Source organism: Thamnophis elegans, chromosome 2 (assembly GCF_009769535.1).
Source record: "Thamnophis elegans isolate rThaEle1 chromosome 2, rThaEle1.pri, whole genome shotgun sequence".
NCBI classification, from domain to species: Eukaryota; Metazoa; Chordata; class Lepidosauria; order Squamata; family Colubridae; genus Thamnophis; species Thamnophis elegans.
This window is the reverse complement of record NC_045542.1, coordinates 36603865-36625802: the sequence shown is the minus strand read 5'-3', so window position 1 is coordinate 36625802 and position 21938 is coordinate 36603865. Positions and strand designations below refer to the sequence as shown.

At 38.1% G+C, this 21938-nt stretch overlaps 1 protein-coding gene across 3 annotated transcripts in view; it reads right to left on the bottom strand.

The window, feature by feature from the left end:
- RAB5B (RAB5B, member RAS oncogene family) overlaps nt 1-19531 on the bottom strand; it is a 31514-nt gene extending 11983 nt beyond the window's left edge. The window contains exons 1-4 of one of the 3 annotated variants that reach the window (XM_032211504.1): nt 19325-19531; nt 3905-4207; nt 2497-2648; nt 635-757 (exon numbers count right to left, since the gene is read on the bottom strand). In XM_032211504.1, coding sequence (XP_032067395.1) covers nt 635-757; nt 2497-2648; nt 3905-4067 — 438 coding nt within the window. In that variant the 5' untranslated portion in view covers nt 4068-4207; nt 19325-19531. Of the gene's footprint in view, nt 1-634; nt 758-2496; nt 2649-3904; nt 4208-18982; nt 19008-19029; nt 19295-19324 lie in introns of those variants that run through there. The other 2 variants (XM_032211505.1, XM_032211506.1) reach the window with 2 other exon arrangements.
- Between the last annotated feature and the right edge of the window lie 2407 nt (nt 19532-21938).

Genomic DNA, 21938 nt, shown 5'->3' with positions numbered 1-21938 from the left:
CGCCAGCCGGAGAGGGGCCAATTGCACGGGGCACCTTGTTTTGCATGCCCAGCTGGACAACTCCCCCGGTGCCACCAGCTTCTTTAATGCACGGTGGCTGATGGCTGTGTGTGTGTGTGTGTGTGTGTGTGTGTGTGTGTGTGTGTGTCTGTCTGTGTGTGTGTTTCTTGCCAAAGAATCTGCTGCTGCTGCTACCTGTATTACTACTATTACTGAGGCTGCCAGACTGCCCATGAGGAGGAAGGAGAACTGCGGGCAGTCTGGCAGCCTCAGTAATAGTAGTACAGGAAACTTCCTGAACTTCTGGTTTGTGTGTTGGGTTATTTTTCACCTCCACAGAGCGAAAAGGAAGGCTAATATCAGCTGGCCAGCACGCACATGCATGCTGGCACTGTAAGGCGAATGCCTCACATGCCCTAAGAAATGGCTCTGCATGCCACCTCTGGCATACGTGCCATAGGTTCGCCATCACGGCTCTAGGCTATCTCAATTTTCTTTCATCCAAAGAAAGGCAGAGCTAACATCATTTACCTGGACATATGGTTTAGCCTTACAGAATTATAGAGGCCACTACCTTACCATGAACTAACTAACTTCTGTTCAAAGTTAATCCTAATCAAAAGATATCACTTACTTCATAGTCTACCATGCGCTTGTTGGCAAGATCAGCCTTATTTCCTGCTAAGGCTATAACAATATTTGGGCTAGCTTGCCGTTGGAGTTCTTTCACCCATGTTTTTGCTCGTGCAAATGTTTCCTTTCAGAAAAGACAGAGAACAGAACATCAAAAATACAGAGAAAAGAAAAATGTACTTCTAAATTACTACCAATATTTCAGAAGTTACTCAAACTGGCTAATTTTCATAAAAGGAGACCTTCTGGATTTAAACGTAGGAGTAACTACTTCAGCATTTCATTTCCCTTAGGGGCCAAATACCATTAGGAAGCCATGAAAAGACGACATCACAAAGGCAATATTTTTCTCCTATTATTAATCTCAGTTCAGGGAGTCCTCGATTTATTACCATAATGGAGCCTGTCCATTGCAGGTTAAGTTATGATAATTGTAAAGCATATCATCATGCGACTGACCCTATTTTACTTTTTTTTGTGGTGAGGGTTAAATGAACTCATTGTTCACCATGTCCAAAATGGAGTCTCATGACTACGCCCTCAAAATTTCGGAACCAAATTTTAAGTAGCTTTTGGGAGAATTGTTAATCTCAAAAGGTTGCTAAGAAACCAGTTGTAAGTCAAGGACTACCCACAGCTCAGATCAAGTGGCAAACTGTTTTTTCCCCTTTTATTGAATTATTATAAATCTTGGTATGTAGGTAATCCTTCACTTCCAACTATTCATTTAACAATGGTTGAACGTTACGACAAGCTCTGAAAAAGTGATTTAAATCCTCTTCTCACACTTCTAACTATTGCCATTACCACCATAGCCATATGATCGCAATTCAGGTACTTGGCAATCGGCTCACATTTACAACTGATTGCAGCATTCTGCAATTTCGCATCATGCTGTGGTCACAATTCACAACCTTTCCAGCCAGTTTCTGGCAAGTAACATCAACTGGGAAAACTGGATTTGCTTAATGATTATCAAATCAGATCGGGTCACATAATGTCTTGCTTTACAAGTACACTAACATAATGAAAATTCCAATCTCAATTGTGGTCATAAATCAAGGATTACCTGCATTATATTACTTCAATGAAATGATATTAGATATATAATGAAATTCTTGGTATTCTGTTATATAGATATCACTTAACATTGGAAGTAAAGAGAAAAGAAAACGTATGTATTTTTCAGTGTTGATTGTAATTTAGGAAATCAATATTACAAGTATAATTTTTTTTCAAAGTTAAATGTAGCATTGGAAAAGATGGAAAAAAACCACTGAAACATATAGTACATTCAAAAAGTATTCAGATCCCCTTCACTTTTGTCAATTTGTTATGCTGCAGCCTGATTCTACAGTTGTTAAAATTCATTTTTCTCCTCATTAATCTACACTCAATACCCCACAATGACAAAGTGAAAACAGGACTTTAGAAATGTCTGTAAATTTATTAAAAAGAAAAAAAACCCTGAAATATCACACTAATTTGCAATGTTTGTAAAGATTAAAGCTCCCTTAGAAACCAAACTATAGGTGATTATATTTGCAGTGATATGTGTATATAGGGGTACCATTCTTGCTTACATTTAAACTTGTACTATGTACATGTATTGTTAGTTTTGCCCTTGTTGCATATTCTCCAAGTTTTATCATATACTGGCAGAATTGTATCCTTCTTTGAACATTGAACAAAATTAATTCTTGCTGCTGTAAGCACATAAGTCATTAAACCATGTTTCTTGGTTTTTTTTCCTGACATAGTAACTAATTGGAAAAGTGGATTCATTTCAAATTTAGCAGACCCTTCCTATAAACAATACCCCCTCCCATCATATCTGCACATTAGCAAACAGTAAAAACTTACTTGGTTGGTTATGTCATATACCACAATGGCAGCCTGAGCCCCTCGGTAATACATTGGAGCCAAACTGTGGTATCTTTCCTGACCAGCTGTATCCCAGATTTCAAACTTTACCGTTGTATCATCTAGACAGACAGACTGTGTGAGGAAAGCCGCTGTAAAACAACAGAAAGTCAGTTACTGAGATGAGAACATAACAGGTACAATCCTTTATATTTAAATACAAGGTTACTAAGCTGTTTGGTCATCAAATTGTTGGAGGTCATTTTTGAATGCCTATCTAATTATGTAAGGGGTAACTGGTACAGGGCTACACACAAACAAAACTGAAAGGTGTGTTAGACTTTTATTCTGCAAGCAAAGTTTGCAAGAGCCAGCTAGACAGGTAGAAATCATACGATGCAGCTTTGTAGGATTAAATTATTTGGAAGTAAGATAACGAAACGCATGCCTGAAAATTCTCAGAATAACAATATGAAGAAAAACAAACTTTATTCCTACATGTCTCTAATTGTTACTGAATTTTAGATCTTTTCCTATCCTAATTACCAACAAAAACATCTTCATATTTAAATAGTATTTTTAAAGGAAACCTTAGGTTTTAATTTGCAAAAATGTAATGTTCATACATAAATAATGCTTATGAAGGCTTTTGATAACTCAGTGATCATAAGGATATCCCTATAAAAAGTTTTTAATTGCTTTGATAAGCACCCTTATCAAAGCAATTATGGGAAAGTTACTGAGTTATTTTTACAAGTTCATTATTTTAAAATATAATTTTAAAAGGCAGTGAATAGCTTATCACTCCATATATAGCTTTTTATAGACAAAATAAAACTTTAGAGTTATATACACCCATTTTAAAATTGTTGTTATTTGTTTATTTACAGTGCATTCAGAAAGTACTCAGACCCCTTCACTTGGGTTAATTTTGTATTGCTGCAACCTGATCCTACTGTTGTTGAAATTCATTTTTTCCTCAGTCTACTCAGTACCCGACAATGACAAAGTGAAATAATCACTGTATTAGATTTTATCTCGTCAATATCTCACTGGAATTCTTGAAGATGAGGAACAGAGTACTTTGGGATGAATTAGGAAGTATACAAATAAATCTTGGTGTCCTAATATAGCAAAGCTAGCATTTAGGGACTATTTAAAGCAGGGGTGAGCAATTAATTTTCCAAGGGGCCACATGGGAAACCGAAACTCTTCTGGAAGGCATTGCCACTCGTCATCCCCCCCATCGCCACCCTGATGCCCCATCCCCCCACTGCTACAGACTCAACTAGAATCCCTCATGGACCAAGTGTGGCCCATGTCATAAAATGCCCAGGTGTGATCTAACATTTAAGTTATAGATGTTACTTCTTGAAAGAAGAAAGATTGCATGCAGAAGCCTCCTTACCTCCAATGGTGCTCTCCTGGTATTCGTGGAACTGTCCCTTGACAAAACGCAGCACCAGGCTGGACTTGCCTACTGCTGATTCACCCAACAGTACTAGCTTGAACTGGCAGATCTTGCTGGCTTGCGATTGCCCATTCGGCCTGGCAGCTCCTCTGCTGGTCATGGCCTAGACTCCAAGAGCAACGGGTGCTCCAGCCAATGCAAAGAACTACCACCACTGACCAGAGTTTGACACGTAGGAATTTTTTGCCCCACCTGCTTTGAACAGGATGACAATTTCTTCCAGTACCAAGTAGCTGACTTCTGAAATAAGAAATAGCTTAGTTAATGTTTTAATCTGTGAAGTGGACCAGAAAGGTTTGGATTTGGCTCTAGTGCAAATATATTAAGGGAATTACTTGGGAGAACTGAGTAACAAAATTACTTCAATGTAACTCAAGTCACATTGGGATAATGAGGTTAGTTTTTCCATGTATGAAATGAAAAAGGCAACTGTAAGCCACCTAAAGTCACTGTGACCAAATGGGCACTCGTAAATTTTCCAAAATAAATAAATAAAATGATTTGCAAGCACAGACATAATATTCTTTTCCCCTTGCTTTATGTATAACAGGGTTTAGCCCATAAGTGGACCAGACCACCTAAGTCAATTAAAATAAACTCAACAAAAAAATAGATTAGATTCTTGCTTTCCCTTGTATTTTACCTAAGCACTGCACAAAGGAATCAAAACTCTGAAGTCCCGGTGCCCAATCTTTAAGAAACAAATTATTTTTCAAACGGATCCCAGTAGAAACCAAACCTTTAAAAATATCAGCCTTCCGGAGTAAAAACTAGAAAGAAAAGCACCACCATGTGTGTGTTGAATCTCTGTGATCAATGAGTCAGCAACTCATGCAGATCTCTTCCTTGCCTGCATTCCTTAAGGTGTAGCAAGCAGCTCTTGGCATGGAATGTCTGTCACATCATGTGATGACCAGAGAAAGACCCAAAGGGCTGCTACATCATTGAACTCGGGCAAATATTACATTAGAATTGCACTTAACACCTCAGTGTCATTAGAAATCTGCCCAAGATTTATAGGCAAACTGTCCCTGCAAACTTCATTAATGTAGAAAGATCAGTTTTCATCATTTTTTTCCCAGGCGAATTTTTCTTCATACCCAACCTGCTTTAAAGATTAATATTTGCATTGGAATAAAATTAATGACATATACAGAAGCTGAGTTTTGCAAATTCCTAGATATCCCATTATTACAGCATTTTTGAGAATTATTTGAGAATAAAATAGATCACAACTGTAAAGTCCTCAAAATCCATCCAGAAGCTCCATGTTGTTCCCCACTGCATCCGTCTGACACCACTAAGACATACATTTTTCGCAGAACTGTTATCTTTGGCATAAATAACACATGTTAAACTAATTGAACCTGCTACCTGCTCAATTGTTTCTATTTTAAATTCTATTATTGTTCTGGATTCACAAACAAGAAAAAGAAACCAAATCGTAATGAACTCTTAGGGAAAAAATCCGGGAATGAACTTCTGACCCGCAGGAAGTGAGCTAGCATCTTAATATGTCTACATTGAAGGGAACCCTATTGTATGATTTACATATGATGCAAGATATAGCTAGAACAGAACTTCTCTGCGTTCTGCTCTTTAGGGTCCACTTGAGGAAAAAACTGAAAATTACAAAGGCCAGGCAATTCTTAATATGACAAGTTTAGGAAACTAATCACTGAGAGAAATAATTTTGTGAAAGAAACGTTTAGTAAGAAGAAAACTAATCAATTACTTTTATGCTTTCTTTAACTTTTTTGATCTTTTGCAATCTTTTTTCAATCAAGTTTCAAGCTATTTGTCTGTAATTCTTTTTCTATTGTCAAAATGGAAGCAAGGAGATAGAAAAAAAGTATGCTTCTGGCTTTGCAAAACAATGCTGGATCCAGATCCATTTTGAGAAATGCGTGCACAGGATGCTGTACAAACTCACCCACTGTAACTCAGCATACTATTCAGACCACACCATTAAGGCCTGTTGAACAATGGCTTAAAGTTCTTGTGTATACAAGCATACACAAGAATAGTCCTTGACCTATAGTCCTTGACCTATAACCACAATGGAGCCCAGAATTCCAGTTGCTAAGTGAGATATTTGTTAAGTGAGTTTTGCCCCATTTTACGAACTTTCTTGCCACAGTTGTTAAGTGAACCACTGCAGTTGTTAAATTAGTAACCACGTTGTTAAGTGAATCTGGCCTCCCCATTGATTTTGCTTGTCAGAAGGTTGCAAAATATGATCACATGACCTTGGGACACAGCAATAGTCCTAAGTAGGAATCAGATGTCAAGCATCTGAATTTTGAACATGTGATCATGGGGATGCTACAAAGGTCATAAGTGCAAAAATGGTCATAATTTTTTTCAATGCTGTTGTAACTCCAAATAGTTGCCAAATAAACTGATGTAAGTTTTCGATATATATGCCTGTATATATTAAAATTATATATTGATAATAGGTAATTTTATTTATGTATTGCTTTATTTATTATATATTTACTTACTTCTGATTATGTGCTCAATCAAGTTATTAATTCTAAGCAATGGCATAGTTATGCTAAGTTCACATATTGTATTAGATCATAAACAATGGTTTATGAAGCACAATGGCTGAATTCCCATTAGGTTTACAACATATTAAGTTTTAGCACCATGCTGATTACAGTATAAATTGTGTTTAGATCTTCTGAGCATTGTTCATTTTACTTTGTATATGTGAATGGGAGCAAAGAAGTCATAACTTGTTCTATGGCAATGATCTCATTCTTGAAACCACACTTTAATGTTCAGTTATAGGTTGTAGTTGAGATATGAAATAAAATAGAAATGGGCTTCAAGGCTTATGGTTGAGATATGTTCTCCACCAAAGCAACCCACAGAAATAAATACAAGACAAGATAAAGCTAAAGAAAGAAGGAAAATAACTTAGGAACTGGCTGAACAAGTTTATTATTTTGCTTATCTGCAGGACTGATCCTGGCTCAACAAATCATAGTTCAGCACAATGCATGAATGCAGCCAATAAGTAACTTTCATATATCATCTAGATCAGGGATGTCAAACTGGCAGCCTGCGGAGCGGATGCATCATGTGCAGGCCATGCCCCTCTTCCAGCTCCACAATAGCAATAGCAGTTAAGACTTATATACCGCTTCATAGGGCTTTCAGCCCTCTCTAAGTGGTTTACAGAGTCAGCATCTCGCCCCCACAGTCTGGGTCCTCATTTCACCCACCTTGGAAGGATGGAAGGCTGAGTCAACCTTGAGCCGGTGAGATTAGAACCGCTGAACTGCAGATAACAGTCATCTGAAGTGGTCTGCAGTACTGCACCCTAACCACTGCGCCACCCCGGCAAAGGGGGAAAACATTGTGATACATCACGTGACAGCAACATGATACAGAGAGTTTGACACCCATGATCTAGATGCTTTGGACAGTCAAGAAATGAAAATCTACCAACAATTATGAGTTCAAATTCTCTAATTAATAACAAGATTCTACTTTCAATATAATAGTAGTTTGGTGTAAGACTTCTGAAAATGCGGAATGTACATATTTTGAAATGTGGATAAATTCTGTTTGGATGTATGTTCTCCAATATTTAAGAATTTATTCCAAAGTTTCATTGGGAGCAGTAAGATAATATAAGGGAAAACTGTAAGCCAAAACAAAAGTACAATTACCATCATACAACTGGAAATTATACTCGGACATTTCCTGACTTTAAGGTTTTAGGAAATTACTCATGCAACAAAACATTATAACATTGGAAATATTAAAAAGAAATATTTGAAGAATGGAGCCAGAAACTAGTAACTATAGTATCAAAACTGTCAGTCTGCTTCTATGGACTATGTCCAAAAGAAGTTAAGGAAGGAATGACAGATTGTTGGGGGGGGGGGGGGGGGGGAGAAATTATCTAACAAGATAGAGAAAGTACCAAAAGTGGAACTATAAATGACAGGCCAAACAGATGATTTTGAAAATGATGTTTTACTAGATATAGAAAAGAAACTGACTGCAGTTTTAAGAATGAAAGGGGAAATATAAATGATGAATCAAGAAATGACTAGGAAAATGCCTTCTTAGTGGATTTACAAAATAGGATTGTGAAAGCCTTGAAGAAATCTGGGTGATGAGATAAAAGAGAATTGAAATCAAATCCTACGACTATATTTGATTGAGTTAAAGATTAAGATTAAGAATAAAAGAGTTTATTTACTGTTAAGAGTTTATTCAATCAAGGTTGAAATAACACATTTGGTTCTTGCAATCCTTTATGGATGTTTTGCTGGATTGAAAACTTGATGTTTTATGGACTTGACATAGATAAGGAATGGCATATGGAATGAAGAGATATCTGTTTAACCTTATGGGGGTGATGAGTTATTAAATGTGTTTATCTCTGTTGTGATGAAATTTCAAATCACTTTAGATAATTATTTTCTGTGTATTTTTTGCACTTATTTTACTCTTTTCTTCTCTTTCTCCAACTTTAGTTTGCATTCGTTTTTACTGTAATCAAAACTCTGTTTTTTTAAAGGAAATTACTCATGTAGCTTTGTTCTTGCAATTGTGGCCTGATTCATACAGTGCATTAAGGCTGTATTCTTACATAGGTTGTTGCATAAACTCACTGTAATAATTTATTCAAATTATACATAGCATAATGTGGGAAAGCCTGTTATTATGAGATTAATCTAAAACTGGAGATCAAACCCAATGCAATATTCAAACATTGACGAAAAAACTGCTGAAATTACAACTGACAAAAACCCTAATATGTAATTTTATACTACTTTTCTTTCAAAAGAACTTTATTTGGAAGCCCTTTTAGCAAACACAAGCTATGGATAGAAGCATTCTAGTTTTAGTCACATGTTACTGTAAAAGAATCAGAGGCACACGCCCATGGAAAGGTTTCATACGGAAAGATGAAAAAAGATCATTCAAACTGGAAATGGACCAAAAAACCCCCAATACAACACAAATATTAGTTTAGACATTTTACAAGATAACATATCCTTATGAAAGACTAAAGCTATTAATGATATCATAGCCAAACAACCATCACACTAGATCAGTGATGGCTAACCTTTTCCCCATCGCCTGCCAAAAGCGAGGTGAGCGAGCGGGGTGTGTGTGTCGTGCGCAGGCATGCCCACCCATAATTCTATGCACTCAACCCCGTGTATGCATGTGCGATACCCACTCTCCCCCCGCTTTTGGCGCGCGATGGACCCATTTTTCACCCTCCCCAGGGTCCAGAGGCTTTCTAGGAGCCTGGGGAGGGTGAAAACGCCCCCCCCCCGGAGGCTCAGAGGACGAAAAACAATCCTATGGAAAACCCAAAAGTTCAGGAATGGACTTCCGGGTTGCCCATAGGGCCGTTTTTCGCCCTCCAGAGGCTTCAGGGAAGCCTCCAGAGGGCGAAAAACAAAGGCCAAGGTCAGCTGGCCAGCGTGCACATGCACACTGGAACTAACAGGGCAACGCCTCACGTGCCCTAACAAATGGCTCTGCGTGCCACCTGTGGCATGCATGCCATAGGTTCACCATCACGGCACTAGATGGTAGGAACCTATAATGAAAAAAAATACTGTGTTTTCCCAAAAATAAAACAGGGTCTTATTTCCCCCCCCCAAATAAGCGCTTGGCCTTATTTTGGGGGAGGTCTTATTTTTGAGGTCCAGGAGGCTCCTTAACCTCAGCCCGCAGATCAACTGATCCAGAGAGGGCCAGAAGTTCTGTCTCTGTTTCTGGCACACTCTTGCCAGCCCTAGCGTCGCTGGGCCTGCTGCTCTTTTTGTACCCGCCACTAAGAGAAGGGGCGGGGTAGCTAGGATTTACGGGAGCAGCCTCCAAAAGGCTGTTCTGTGTGGATGGCAGGTCCATGTGGGGCGCATTGGGCATGTCCCCCCCTTTCCCCCAGCAAATGGCAGGGACTGGCTGCGCATGCGGTTAAATATTTTCAGGGGAGGGTTTATTTTAGCACATGCACTCAAAAGCCCGATTGGGCTTATTATCCGGGGAGGTCTTATTTGGGGGGGAAACACGTTATATTGTTTTCACATTCATTTTGTGCACTTGTCACAGACTTCTGATTGGCCACATTGTTGGACTATTTGATCTTTGATGAGATTCAGTAATTATCAATGGTATTCTTACTCTTGTCAACTCAGTGCATTCTATCTAATTATATTATTACATTATATTTTATATCTCATCTTTATTACTTTATGAATAACTCAAGGTGGTGAACATACCTAATACTCCTTCTTCCTATTTTCCCCACCACAACCATCCTGTGAGGTAGAGTGGATTGAGAGTGTGTGACTGGCCCAAAGTCACCCAGCTGGCTTTCATGTCTTAGATGAAACTAGAACTCACCGTCTCCTGGTTTCTAAGCTAGTCTAATGCATAGAATCAATATAAAATCTGGGCCTGACAACCAAGAATTAAGTGGGCTGTCATTCAACACATTAAGATAATCAGATTGGAGGAGGCCAAAATATATGCTTGTCAAATGCAAGCAGGGGTAGAATTTACTGAACAAAAAGCAAACCAGCAATGTATGGACGCACATGACAAGAGAGTCAGGTGCAGTTTACCAACTATCCACACACACCTGGAAAAAACTTCTGGAGACAGCTGCTTTGTATGAACTAATGTGAAAAAGAATGTGAAAAAGAACTTTTGAAAGAGTTCCATAGACTTAGGGTCAGGTAGACTATTAAGATGTTACCCAGCAACTTTAAATACAGCTAAATCTTTTTCAAGAACTACATTTAACTATAAAAGAGATGAAAAATGAAGGTGTTGGCATGCTATCCGTACTTCTTAGACAAGCTTCATGTAGCTGATACTAGTCTATTCTGGCACAAACTGGCAGACACATTATGCTGCAATCACCTACATTTTCAAAAAGATTCCTAGACTTGTTTAACATATGTAGCAATTCACTTATGGTCACAGTATGAACCTACTGTATAGAATCATTACTGAAATATTAGAAACAAATTTATAGCACACAGAGTTAATCCAATTTGCTTCCATTTGATGGTGTTAAAGGTTAGATACTAAAGGTAAAGGTTATATCATTCCACAAAAATATAGTAAAATAACTTATCTGGTATTAATGAAATTAAAATTAAAATACTTTAATTAAAAGTATTATTATTTCTTTACCAGAAATATCTCAAAGAAATAGAAGAAGCTGCCAAAATGGTTTCTGTTCCTAGAAATTATTTTAGGAAGTCTTTTTCTTTTTTAACAGTCATCCTTATAGCAAAGTCAAAGTCCATTTTCTTATTCAGCAGAAACACAGGACTAGCATATTTTGCTTTGCTATATCTGCTGCAACAGGCATCAAAATGCCTTCTAGGTGATTTAATCAGGTACTTTTAGAGGTGATCTGATTAGGAAACATTGTTACTAACTGTGCAAAGCCATTACATACTGACTATAAGCCAAAGTAACAAGAATTTATCAGCCACATTCCAGTTAGAGGCAAGGTACAGATTGAAATGAAAATGCAGCAAAAAGATTAATATTTCAAACACCCATGTATAAACATACTGGCTAGACAAATAACTGAATTAATAATAACAGATATATTCATCCCTTTTGGGATAAGCAACTTTATGCAAAATGGAGGGGGGGGGATAAACAGTAAGGCAAAGAAAAAAACAGGAGAGGAAATCTCACTAGATTTGACACCAACATGATTCAATATACCTCACCATACTTTTCTAACCTTAGTTCCAGTATATATAGATTCTATGCAATATTTCATAGATTTTCTTTGAACGTCTCATACCAGGATTCCATCAAGCATCTCTTTTATCCATTCCCTTTCTCACAATTATTTTAATCTTTCTTCAAACATTTATTTTGTAATTCAACCATCATTTATTCTACCTACATGATGAGGCTCTATGTAATGGTCACTCACTTTTGTACTGAATTCACATTCATTCATCACTCATTTATTCTTAAGCATCTCTTTGTAATATCCTACATCATGATTGGATTACTTCAACATATTTCTATGTTTCAACTCTCATACTCAATTCTCACTTGTATATAGCCAAGTAGATTATATACTCTTTTATATGCAGTTATTGTCATTTATTCATTCATTAGAATGTGTGCATGCATGCACACATACACACACTTCTGACATCTGAATATCTTAAAATTTATTCACCAATTTTCTATCCTAACTCCATCCATTTACCCAAACTTTCAAGATATATAAATTCATCTACAAGTTGCTCAGTTTTTTTTCACAATATGTTTTATAGGTAGTCTTCAATTTATGACAATTGAGCCCAGAATTTTGATCATAGGTCATTGTGTTCATAAGACACATGACCAGATTCAATTTTATAAACATATTTATAATAAGTTAAGTGAATCTGCAGTCATTAAGCAAATCACATGGTCATAAATCTGAATACAGCTCATGCAATGCATATTGTTTTGCCAGAAAATAGTTAAAGTTCAGAACACTCAATCATATGGCCACACTATAATCGGTCATAATTGCAGGCTGCTTGCTAAGCACTCAAAGTACAATCACATGAACATGGATGTGTGTGTGTATCAGGTAGTAGTGGTGTGTAGTCATAAGTTCAAGAAGTCACAATTTTTGAATGTTGTAACTTTGAATGATCATTATGCAACTGGCCATAAGTCAAGGACTACCGATAGATCTTTCAATAGTTCATCCAATTTATCCTATTAAACATGAAATTTATTTGACCTAAGAATTTTTATATCCAAATGTGATGTCATATCCTTCATACAACTCAACAGCTTGCACTGCCTTGATTTTTCACAATAAGTTACACAGCTTCTTGGGTTATGGTATCTCTATATTATCCAGGAGAGCATAACATATTGAATTATGGAAGCAAAGCCTTTCTGAAGTTGGTTGGACACTGAATTATCCCACTCTTCTCTGTTAATACCAGATGAAAATAGTCTCTGTGGTTTGTGTTATTAATCATACCGATTCTAAAAGTGTGGAAACACAGGAAATTAGCACGACACTCAAAGACAATTCAGCAGTGGGTGACATCACCAATCTTATCATTAGCAATCAGAATTAAAAGGAATGTCAGACTAAAAGCAAGGAGAATCAAACATTTGATATCTTTGAAAGTCACTGGGCAAATGGTAATGTATAGTTAAAATGATTAGTTTTGTTTCTGAAGCCAGTAACACTAATAAATAAAATTCAGAAAGCAAGTAAAGAAATTACCATGTAGGATATAGGACTATTTCTGCCATTTTCTTTGATGGAATTCCTAATGCTGATTAACCATCTGAATGTAGAAAAAAAGCTGGAATTGCTAATAGTTCCTTGGAAATTTTTTCCTCACATAATGTAACATTGATTCTGATTTCACTCTTCATTCTACAGTAGATGTATACTAGATTCTTATAGTATACAACTAAGATGACTGGCAATGGAAAAGTCAAGAATTTTATCTTATCCACCAAATGCTGAAGCACACAAAGTTTTTTATAAGCTTGTATAAGAAGAAGTCCAGAATTAAATTTCATGTCTTGGGAAATATGTTCACCAGCCATTATTATTTATGTTCATTATTTACAAAGAATGTTATTTTTGAGTCATTTTATAATTCTACACAGCTAATGTTAGAACTAAACTGGAGTCTTTGATTATAGCACCTTTGTTAGCCATGAGATTCTTGTTTAGAGGTTCCACTGATGGGTTTTCCCTAGAAAGATAGCATACAATATTTAAAATATAATGATAGATTTGCTTCAGTTTACAACAAATGGTTCTAGATCATTTCCCTTGCTCCCTTGTGATTAAAATTAATTCGTAGGAAATAAACATTTTTTCAGATACAGTGTTTAAAGATCTGGGTAGGTTATATAGCCAGTTCCCAGGTTAAGAACAAGCTCCGTTCCCTAACTCTGTCTTTAATGCAAAATTTGTTATTTCAGTTAAAACAGATTATTATAGTTGTACTTTTGCACATCAGGGATGCACAGTAAAGCAACAAACTTGTTTACAATTTTAAGTTCCATATTTAAAACTGAGCTAGAAGGGAGAGAGACTTCCAGCAAGGAGAGCCCCAATTCAGCCACTGGAATTCAATCTTTTACTATTCTAAAGGTAAAGTAATCTGACTCAAAATGGTGGATAGCATTTTCCTTCCTTGAGCCAATGAATAGTTGAAGCCACACAATGCTTCTATCAACCATTGAAAACAGACCATATATTCTATTAAAAACATATGCACTATTTCATGACGCTCATGAAATCATTAAGCAGTTTCAGAGGTTTGACTCAAAAGAGTTGTCTTTAAGATGGACATTCTTAATGTTGGACTTCCTATACAGACTTTCTGGGAAAATATTATCATAATAATACCAGAATAATGTTCAATTCATCAATTTTATATGCCTAAATAATTCTGTCCTGAAGATTATTTTATTCCATTTTTACGAAGATAACTCACCTATCATTTCGCTCAGATATATAATCCAGGTTTAACAATCTCAATATAAGTTTGTAGAGATTTGTCAAAACATGATTCATATCTTTTCTGTTACACTGGAACTGGTGTGTCATTATTATTTCAATTCAAAACCACTGTTTTAGCAAACCACTACTGTCAGCAGTAGTTCACGAGCCCATTCTGATTTTTCTGCAACACACTCAAAACCTGGCAGTGTTCTTCTTCTGTACAAGTTGTATTTCCTTCTGACTAAATTAGAACTGGAAAAAATAAGATTAACACTTCCTATCTTGCTCCAGTGAAGGCCCTTTCTGAACAGGCAGTTTTCTGCAGGAAAAGAAACTCTCCTTGGGACACAGAGTAAAGAAATTTAGCAAAGAAACTCTAACCTTTGGACAGGAAAGATAAAGATAATGTGATAAACTGGACATAACATGAATAGTAATGAATTTTTACATATGGAGCATTAGTTAAGATGGGGCAAGCATTTACTTTTGCCAGTATTAATGAGTTACGATTAACCATTTGTGCATTTGTTAAGAGTCAATCTTTTTCTTTTAATACCTTGATACCAGTTGCTACTACATCCAAAATGTAAATCAGAATGGTCTTCTTTTCAGAAATCCTTCCTTTTATAAGTTCTATTCTGAAAATACATTTAACCACCACTAAGATATTGAAATAACTGAGGCTGAGACCATCTAACAATTTACCTCTTGGGTATGAAATTTTAAGCTTTATTTACAGCTAAACAAGTTAGTTTTGAGGTGCTGAAACTAAGGACCTTTTGGTTATGGCAATATGAAATGAACAATCTGATATAAGTGATTTTTAATTTTAAAAAATGACTCCCTAACAATATTTGTAATATATTCTTTAAAGATCTGATTATGTGCAAGGATATCTTGTTAGGGAACTTACTAACCATTAACATTAATATTTTTCTCAATTTACAGTAGTCTGTAGCCTATCCTCACACTAAATCTTCAGCTAGACATAACTGAAATGACAAAGTAGACATTTCATTAAAGCAGCAAATGTACACCGGAGAACTCTAGTTAACACAAACTGTCATTAATTTTCTAACCACTTATGTATAAACATGTCACCTTTTCTTCTAAAGAAAACGACCCTTTTCTGCTTGAAATCAGGAACACTGACCTTTGTAAATATTTATCCATGCATATGTTTATATATGCCTCTCCATCCCAAAGCGCAATTCCCCTTTAATTGCCTAAGCAGACCTGTTCAGTTAGTAAAATTATGTAAGAGTCATATATGGGTAAGTAGTACAATATGCAAATAGCATATATATAGGTGATGTGCATAAGACAGCGATAATAAAAAGATCTGGCAGCATACATGCTACACATTAAAAAGGAATAAAAAGCTTTTTAAAATGATATGTTTGATTTCAAGAAGTTGAAGTTGATAACACTAAAAATATCTAATTAAAGTATTCAATTAAATTTTCTGACCTTCAGTTCAATAAAATTATTACTGTACAGTTCCTTGGACATCTTTTCTACCACTTAAGTTTTATACTGTTGAATTTTCCAACTGCTTGAACATTCAACTTACCTAATCAGTTCTCTTTCCCATTTGGATCAACTCCTTAGTAACATAAAGACTCTGTTAGTATGAGAGAATTTATATAAAAATACATTCCACTTTTGCAAGTGACCCCTAAAAGCAATACCTCATCTTCCAAGAAGAGCTGATAACAACAGCAAGCAAATGTTGCTACTGCTCTAATATTTACATTGCTTTCAAGAAATAAGTTCAAAATACTGGTTATACCACAGTCCTAAAATAATTAGCCCCTACCTATTTTTAAATAGGTTCCTTCCTTATATCCTGATCAAGAGAGAACCACTATCCAGACTCAGGTTGCAGACCTAAACAGAAAGGATACTTTATATTGTTTAATGTGGAACTCCTTGTACACATGGAACTCTTTGTAAACAGAGCTCATCTTATTTAAAAACAGATTCAATGTTAGGTTGTCTCTTTGCTGACAAGGGATAAAAAGTAAAACAGATTAATATACAAAGAAGAAAGAAAATACAAGGGTTATTAAATCCTAGCAGAAATTACATATTACAAATATACCCAATACTCCAGAGTTAAAGAGCTCCTTACCAACAAAAACTACCATTATCTTTTCACTCAGATTAAGACAAAGCACTTCACTTTCAAATAGCTCAAGTCAAGAAGTTGTCTGATTATACTATACAGGCCAACCAGGAGAAGGAACCTAGTCTCCTAGTATCAGTAAGGAATGATACAGACCCCAAGGTCAGTCTGCATTGTTTCTAAATTCCTGATTTATACTCAGAAAAAGCTTAAAAGCACATTATGAAGATAATTTTCCCTTACTACATATAGCACTTAAAGCATAACTGTAAAACCCATTAAAGCTTTTGATTTCTTTCGTGATCAGTATTAGCATACAATTAGCAAATTACCCAGTTTAACAAAAAAAAAGGTAGGATGTTTTTCCAAGATGAAGAGCTTCTAGTTTTTAGATTCCAAGGTATATGTCATGTAAAGTGACAAGTTAAAACCACTATTTTCCACAATGGGAAAAAGATTAGTTATCAGTAAGGAATACTATTATCCAAAACTAGTAATGGGACAGTTTTAGAACTCGTAAGCAAATGCACACCTATAGATAGTAGGAAGACAGTTGAAATCTTTTTGCAAAGAAAGAACTAAAGATAATATACAGAAAAAAATGGAAAGATGAAATTTGAAACCAAATATGTAATCTAAGAATCTAAATATAATTTTAAAATTATAATTTTAATGGAGGGAAAAGACAAGTGCAGAGTCAAACTGAAAAAGGAAGACATATAGTACTGGCCAAAAATATGGGTTCATGAGTCCACTCACCATCAATTTTAAGTAATATTAATGCACCTCTACACTAACTTAGCATTTTAGCATTTATCTTTGTATACATTCTTTGATATCAGTCATACCGATAATACTCGCATCTCATCAAGAGCTTAGAAAAATCAGTTCCCTGCTCAACAAAAAAAGTTGCAACAATGGCTAAGAACAATAATGATAAAACTAGAGAAATTTTGTGAAGATTAAAATAAAGTTTCTCACATTAAACAATATAAAGTTTACTGCTAAACTCCAAGAATGTGTCCTTCCAGAATCTAGTTCTATACCTGTGTGGATTCAGGATAAATCAATCTAAGAAATCACAATTTCTTAAATAAGCCATAATAAAGTACATGGAAATTCATTCAGTTATTCTTCATAACTGCACACATCTAAGTTTTAAGCTTGGTATCAATGCATTTCCATCAGCTACCAAAGCCTTATAGTATCTTTTGGGTGTAGGATACATTAAGCACTGCATATTGGCTTAAGTCTACTTCTCATACTGATTTAATAAGGAACATGGGAGCTCCTTCCCTCTTTCCCCTAGTTTTCTGGGCAGCTTTCCCACATCAATGCATTTTTAATGAAGTACAACTTTAAGGGAAAAGAACCTTAAAACATCCAGGAGGCCTCAATATGCCTTCCAGAGCTTAATTACAAGGATTAGTAAAAAGCATCACACATGCCTATCTTTTACCATAAATTTAAGCCGAATCACACACACACTGCGATTGCTGACCATGCAATCGGTAACTCTTCTTTGAAAGGGCAAAACCATTTGCCCCTCCTAGGCGACTTACAGTGAAGAAAAAAACCATAATTGATCAAGAAACCCATGGAAGTGGTGGGGAGGAATTCAGTGCTGTGAGAAGACATAAATCTTTCAACAGAAAGAAAACACGGAAAGATAAACGGGCAAAAAAAAAGCTTTTAACAAGTCAGGCAACCAAGCTCGGATCGTACAACAGCTAGCAAAATGCTAAACAACTGTTAAGTTCACCGGCTATCGCGGTAGTACAAAGTTCTGCTTTCCCAACGCCAAGAAGGCAGGCTAGGAAGCTTGGATGGGTCCCTCCTACGCCATCCAGATTTTTACTAATGAGTAAGCACGCAACCTATTCCACACTAGCCATTATCCCTAACCTCTTTAAAACCCAGGCAAGCTTAACAATATCGAGCCGACTACTGTGCGAGAACGATCCCCCGCCCCCAATCCGCAGAGTTTATCCCTCAACTACGCATCGATTTATAACCCCTGAACTGCTCACTAGGGCCCGTTTTATTATTCGGATCCTCCCCACACCCGCGCCAGCACATCCACCGAAGCAGCAAGTCTTCGTAACTCGGCCCGGTCGGTTCCCTACGTCAGAAAGGCCAGACACAAACACAGAAAAGATCGCCCGAGAGGAGACAGTCGCCATTCCGACGGGTACGTTTCATTTACGACATTCCGCGGCCCGGCGACCCCCGCTTCACACTCGCCCTCCTCCTAGGCCAATTCTTAACGTTAGCCGACGTCCTTCGCCCCTCCGGCTCGGCCCCGACCAGCTACCCCTGGTTGCTTCGCCCTACTTCGGGCTTCTCCAGGCCACCACCCTCTCCGTGTGGCACGTACCCATCCCTCCCAAGTTGGTAGCCGGTTGGAAAAAGGGGCAGGCCCACCTCCACCAGACCCGCCGGGACCTCCAATTAATCTCCTGGGCCGTCCGTGTCCCCCGCAGTCTCGTCTCCCACCCTCACAGCCACAAGGCCGCCCCGTCAGAAGGACTCGCTAGCCAAGCCCACTCCCCTCCTCTGGCTCCCCCCAGCTGCCGGGACGAAGGGCCCAAGTCCATCCTCCAGCCCCGGCGTAGTCCAGCCACTGCGGTCTGAGGGAGCCGCTTGCCAGGAAACCAGAACGATCCGCCGAGAAGCCGCCGGACAGCCCGGCGCGGCCTAAGAGCCCCCACATAGGTACCTGAGACAGCACTGGCTCCCCCCACTTCGCGGCCCTCGACTGTTTCGCACACAAACAAACTACCTCAACCAAACCTTCTGTGCCGGAAGGCGGAGTTAGGCTGCCTTCTAAACCAATGGCCGCTAGGCACCTGGGGCGCTAGAACGTGCTCTCCACCAATCGCCTGACGGGAAACCGCACCCTTGCCTCATCTAGCTAATTGGAACTCCGCGAAGGGAAGGGACGGGCAAGCGGCTCCAAGCACCAATGCAGCGAAGGAGGCGGAATGGCGAATTAAAAAGCTTCCAGCCAATAGAAAAGACAATTGGGGTTTTAATCGACGAGTACATCAGCCAGTAGAAAGGACGCCGATTCGAGAGGTTTCATAAACAACAAATAAGGTGACCCAAGAGGGGCGGAGCCATCCGGCGGGGCCAACCAATCACAGCGCTCTCTGGAGCTGATATTGCCCAATCGCAGATCACATGTCCTTCATACCGCCTAGCGAGAGGCCGAATTGACGAGAAGGTAGGTAGACGTGCGCCGAACTTTCTTTGCCCAATCAGAGAGCTCGCCAACAAGGAGGAAAAAAATGTTACTTCCGGGAGTCCTGTGAACCTTGACCTCCCCCGCATTGGGAGCCGGGCGAGGTGGAGTTCTAGGAACGGGAAATCATGTGGGGGGCGTGGCCAGAGCCGAGTCGGCTCGAACCCCGGAAGTGTCGTTGCTGAGGTCGCAGGTTCGCTGCTTCTCAGCGGGACGTGCGTAATGCTCACAAGAGTCGTCCAGCCGGGAGGTTCTGCGCCGCAGAAAAGACGGGCTGGAACAGGGGTCTCTAACCTTGGCAACTTTAAGACTTGTGGACTTCAACCCCCAGAATTCCTCAGCAAAGCTGGCTGAGGTATTCTGGGAGTTGAAGTCCACAAGTCTTAAAAGTTGCCAAGATGGCCCTTGAAGGCGGCGGGTCGATCAGTCCTCCGAACATTATTGAAAAGCCAGGGTAGCCCCAACGGTAGATCCCTGGGAGCAGCCGGGAGGGAGGAAAGTATTAGGGAGACCCCGGCCCCGTTTTCATCATCTGGGCTCATCCTTTCCCCACGGTCGAAAGGAAACGAAGTCGGTGCGCCAGTAGGACGTGGAGCAAAATCTGCTTCTAAGCCTTTCGGGGAGCGAAATGGTAAATCAAGGGCCCCTTTTTCCCCTTCCTGTGAATGAGACAGAGCCTTTTTGTGGCTTATTACGTTTTTTTGGTAATGGTCAGCAGCACCGATTCTGCTACGTCAAAATGAAAAGCTAATAAGACGGAGGAACTTTTTTAAAATGATTCTATGGGACGTTACAGCTAAAAAGTTATGTACTAATGCAAACTAAAAAAATAGTGCATAAAAGAAGGAAAAAGGAAAAAAATAGTAAAAGAAATATTCCCTCTTCATCACAAATACCGGTATAAACAATTTTAGTAACAGCGTCAACAATCTTATCCTGACATACAGCAAATAACCAAACAACCAACAGTCCTTTTTTTCTATGACTCGTATCTATAGACAAATCTTTAGTCTCTTTTGTTCAGACTTGGCCAGCAAAAGTCCCTAACAATTATCAGGAATAACGTATTTATTTTAACCTTTAACCAACTTTATATGTCTTCCTTTTATTTTTCACAAACTAATTCTTTAATCCCTTCAAATCTGCCAGATTTTCATTTTTTTTTGTCCCTTCTCAAAATCTTTCAAAGATTGAACAGGAATCTTTTGTGAAGCCCTTAGTGAGCTTTCCAAGTTCTAAGGATGCAAAGGAGCTCCAGGCCATAATATCCCACTATCGTGCCCCACTGTGGCTTGCTTTCTCCATTCGAAAACCAACATCTTCCACGCTTAGTCTTCAGAACCAACCGCCTGCTGGATCATTCAAACACTCTTTGACAAGATTGGTATGAATGGCAATCTGCTTTCTGGAGAGCAAGTTTTCTCCTAAATATCTCTATGCGCACTCTTCTTCAATGTCCCTTATTGTGACTACAGGTGTCACAGAGGAGTGAGTTGCAGACCCCTGTGATTACCCTAGGATTCTTGATGTTAACATGCATTGTTTTTATGCATTTTTTGTTGGACCACCATTCTTGGGATGATGCTATTGCACGTTCTTCATTTATATGCTACTTACACGATTTTTTTTCTTTCCCAATAAGCTTTCATACCTCCCTTTTTGTGGTCCATAGATATCTTTTGAGATCTGATTCACTTCCGCAAACCTGTTGTGAAGCTTTGTGCTAGTGGTAGCTGTTTAGAAGGAAGGACCCTTCAAACTCAAAGATGATCATGTGATTGGAATATTTGACACAATTTTTTTCTCTTAAAACAACAGATTGCCCTATGATTTCACACAATTTACCAGAGAAATAATGTGGTATTGTGGTTAAGATGCTGGCATAGGTGAAGGGAAGCTTGGATTCTCAAGACCCTTTCAAGGGGTTGCAAAGTGAAATAAAATAATTCTAGAGCTCAAATAAGATATCTCCAAAACCTTTTGAGGTCCGCAATCATTTCTAAGTCTGTAAAAAGATCCTGAAATCAAAACGTTGGTTTTAACTGCTAGACCATTTACATTTCATCCCCCCAAATCCTTGAATTTGATG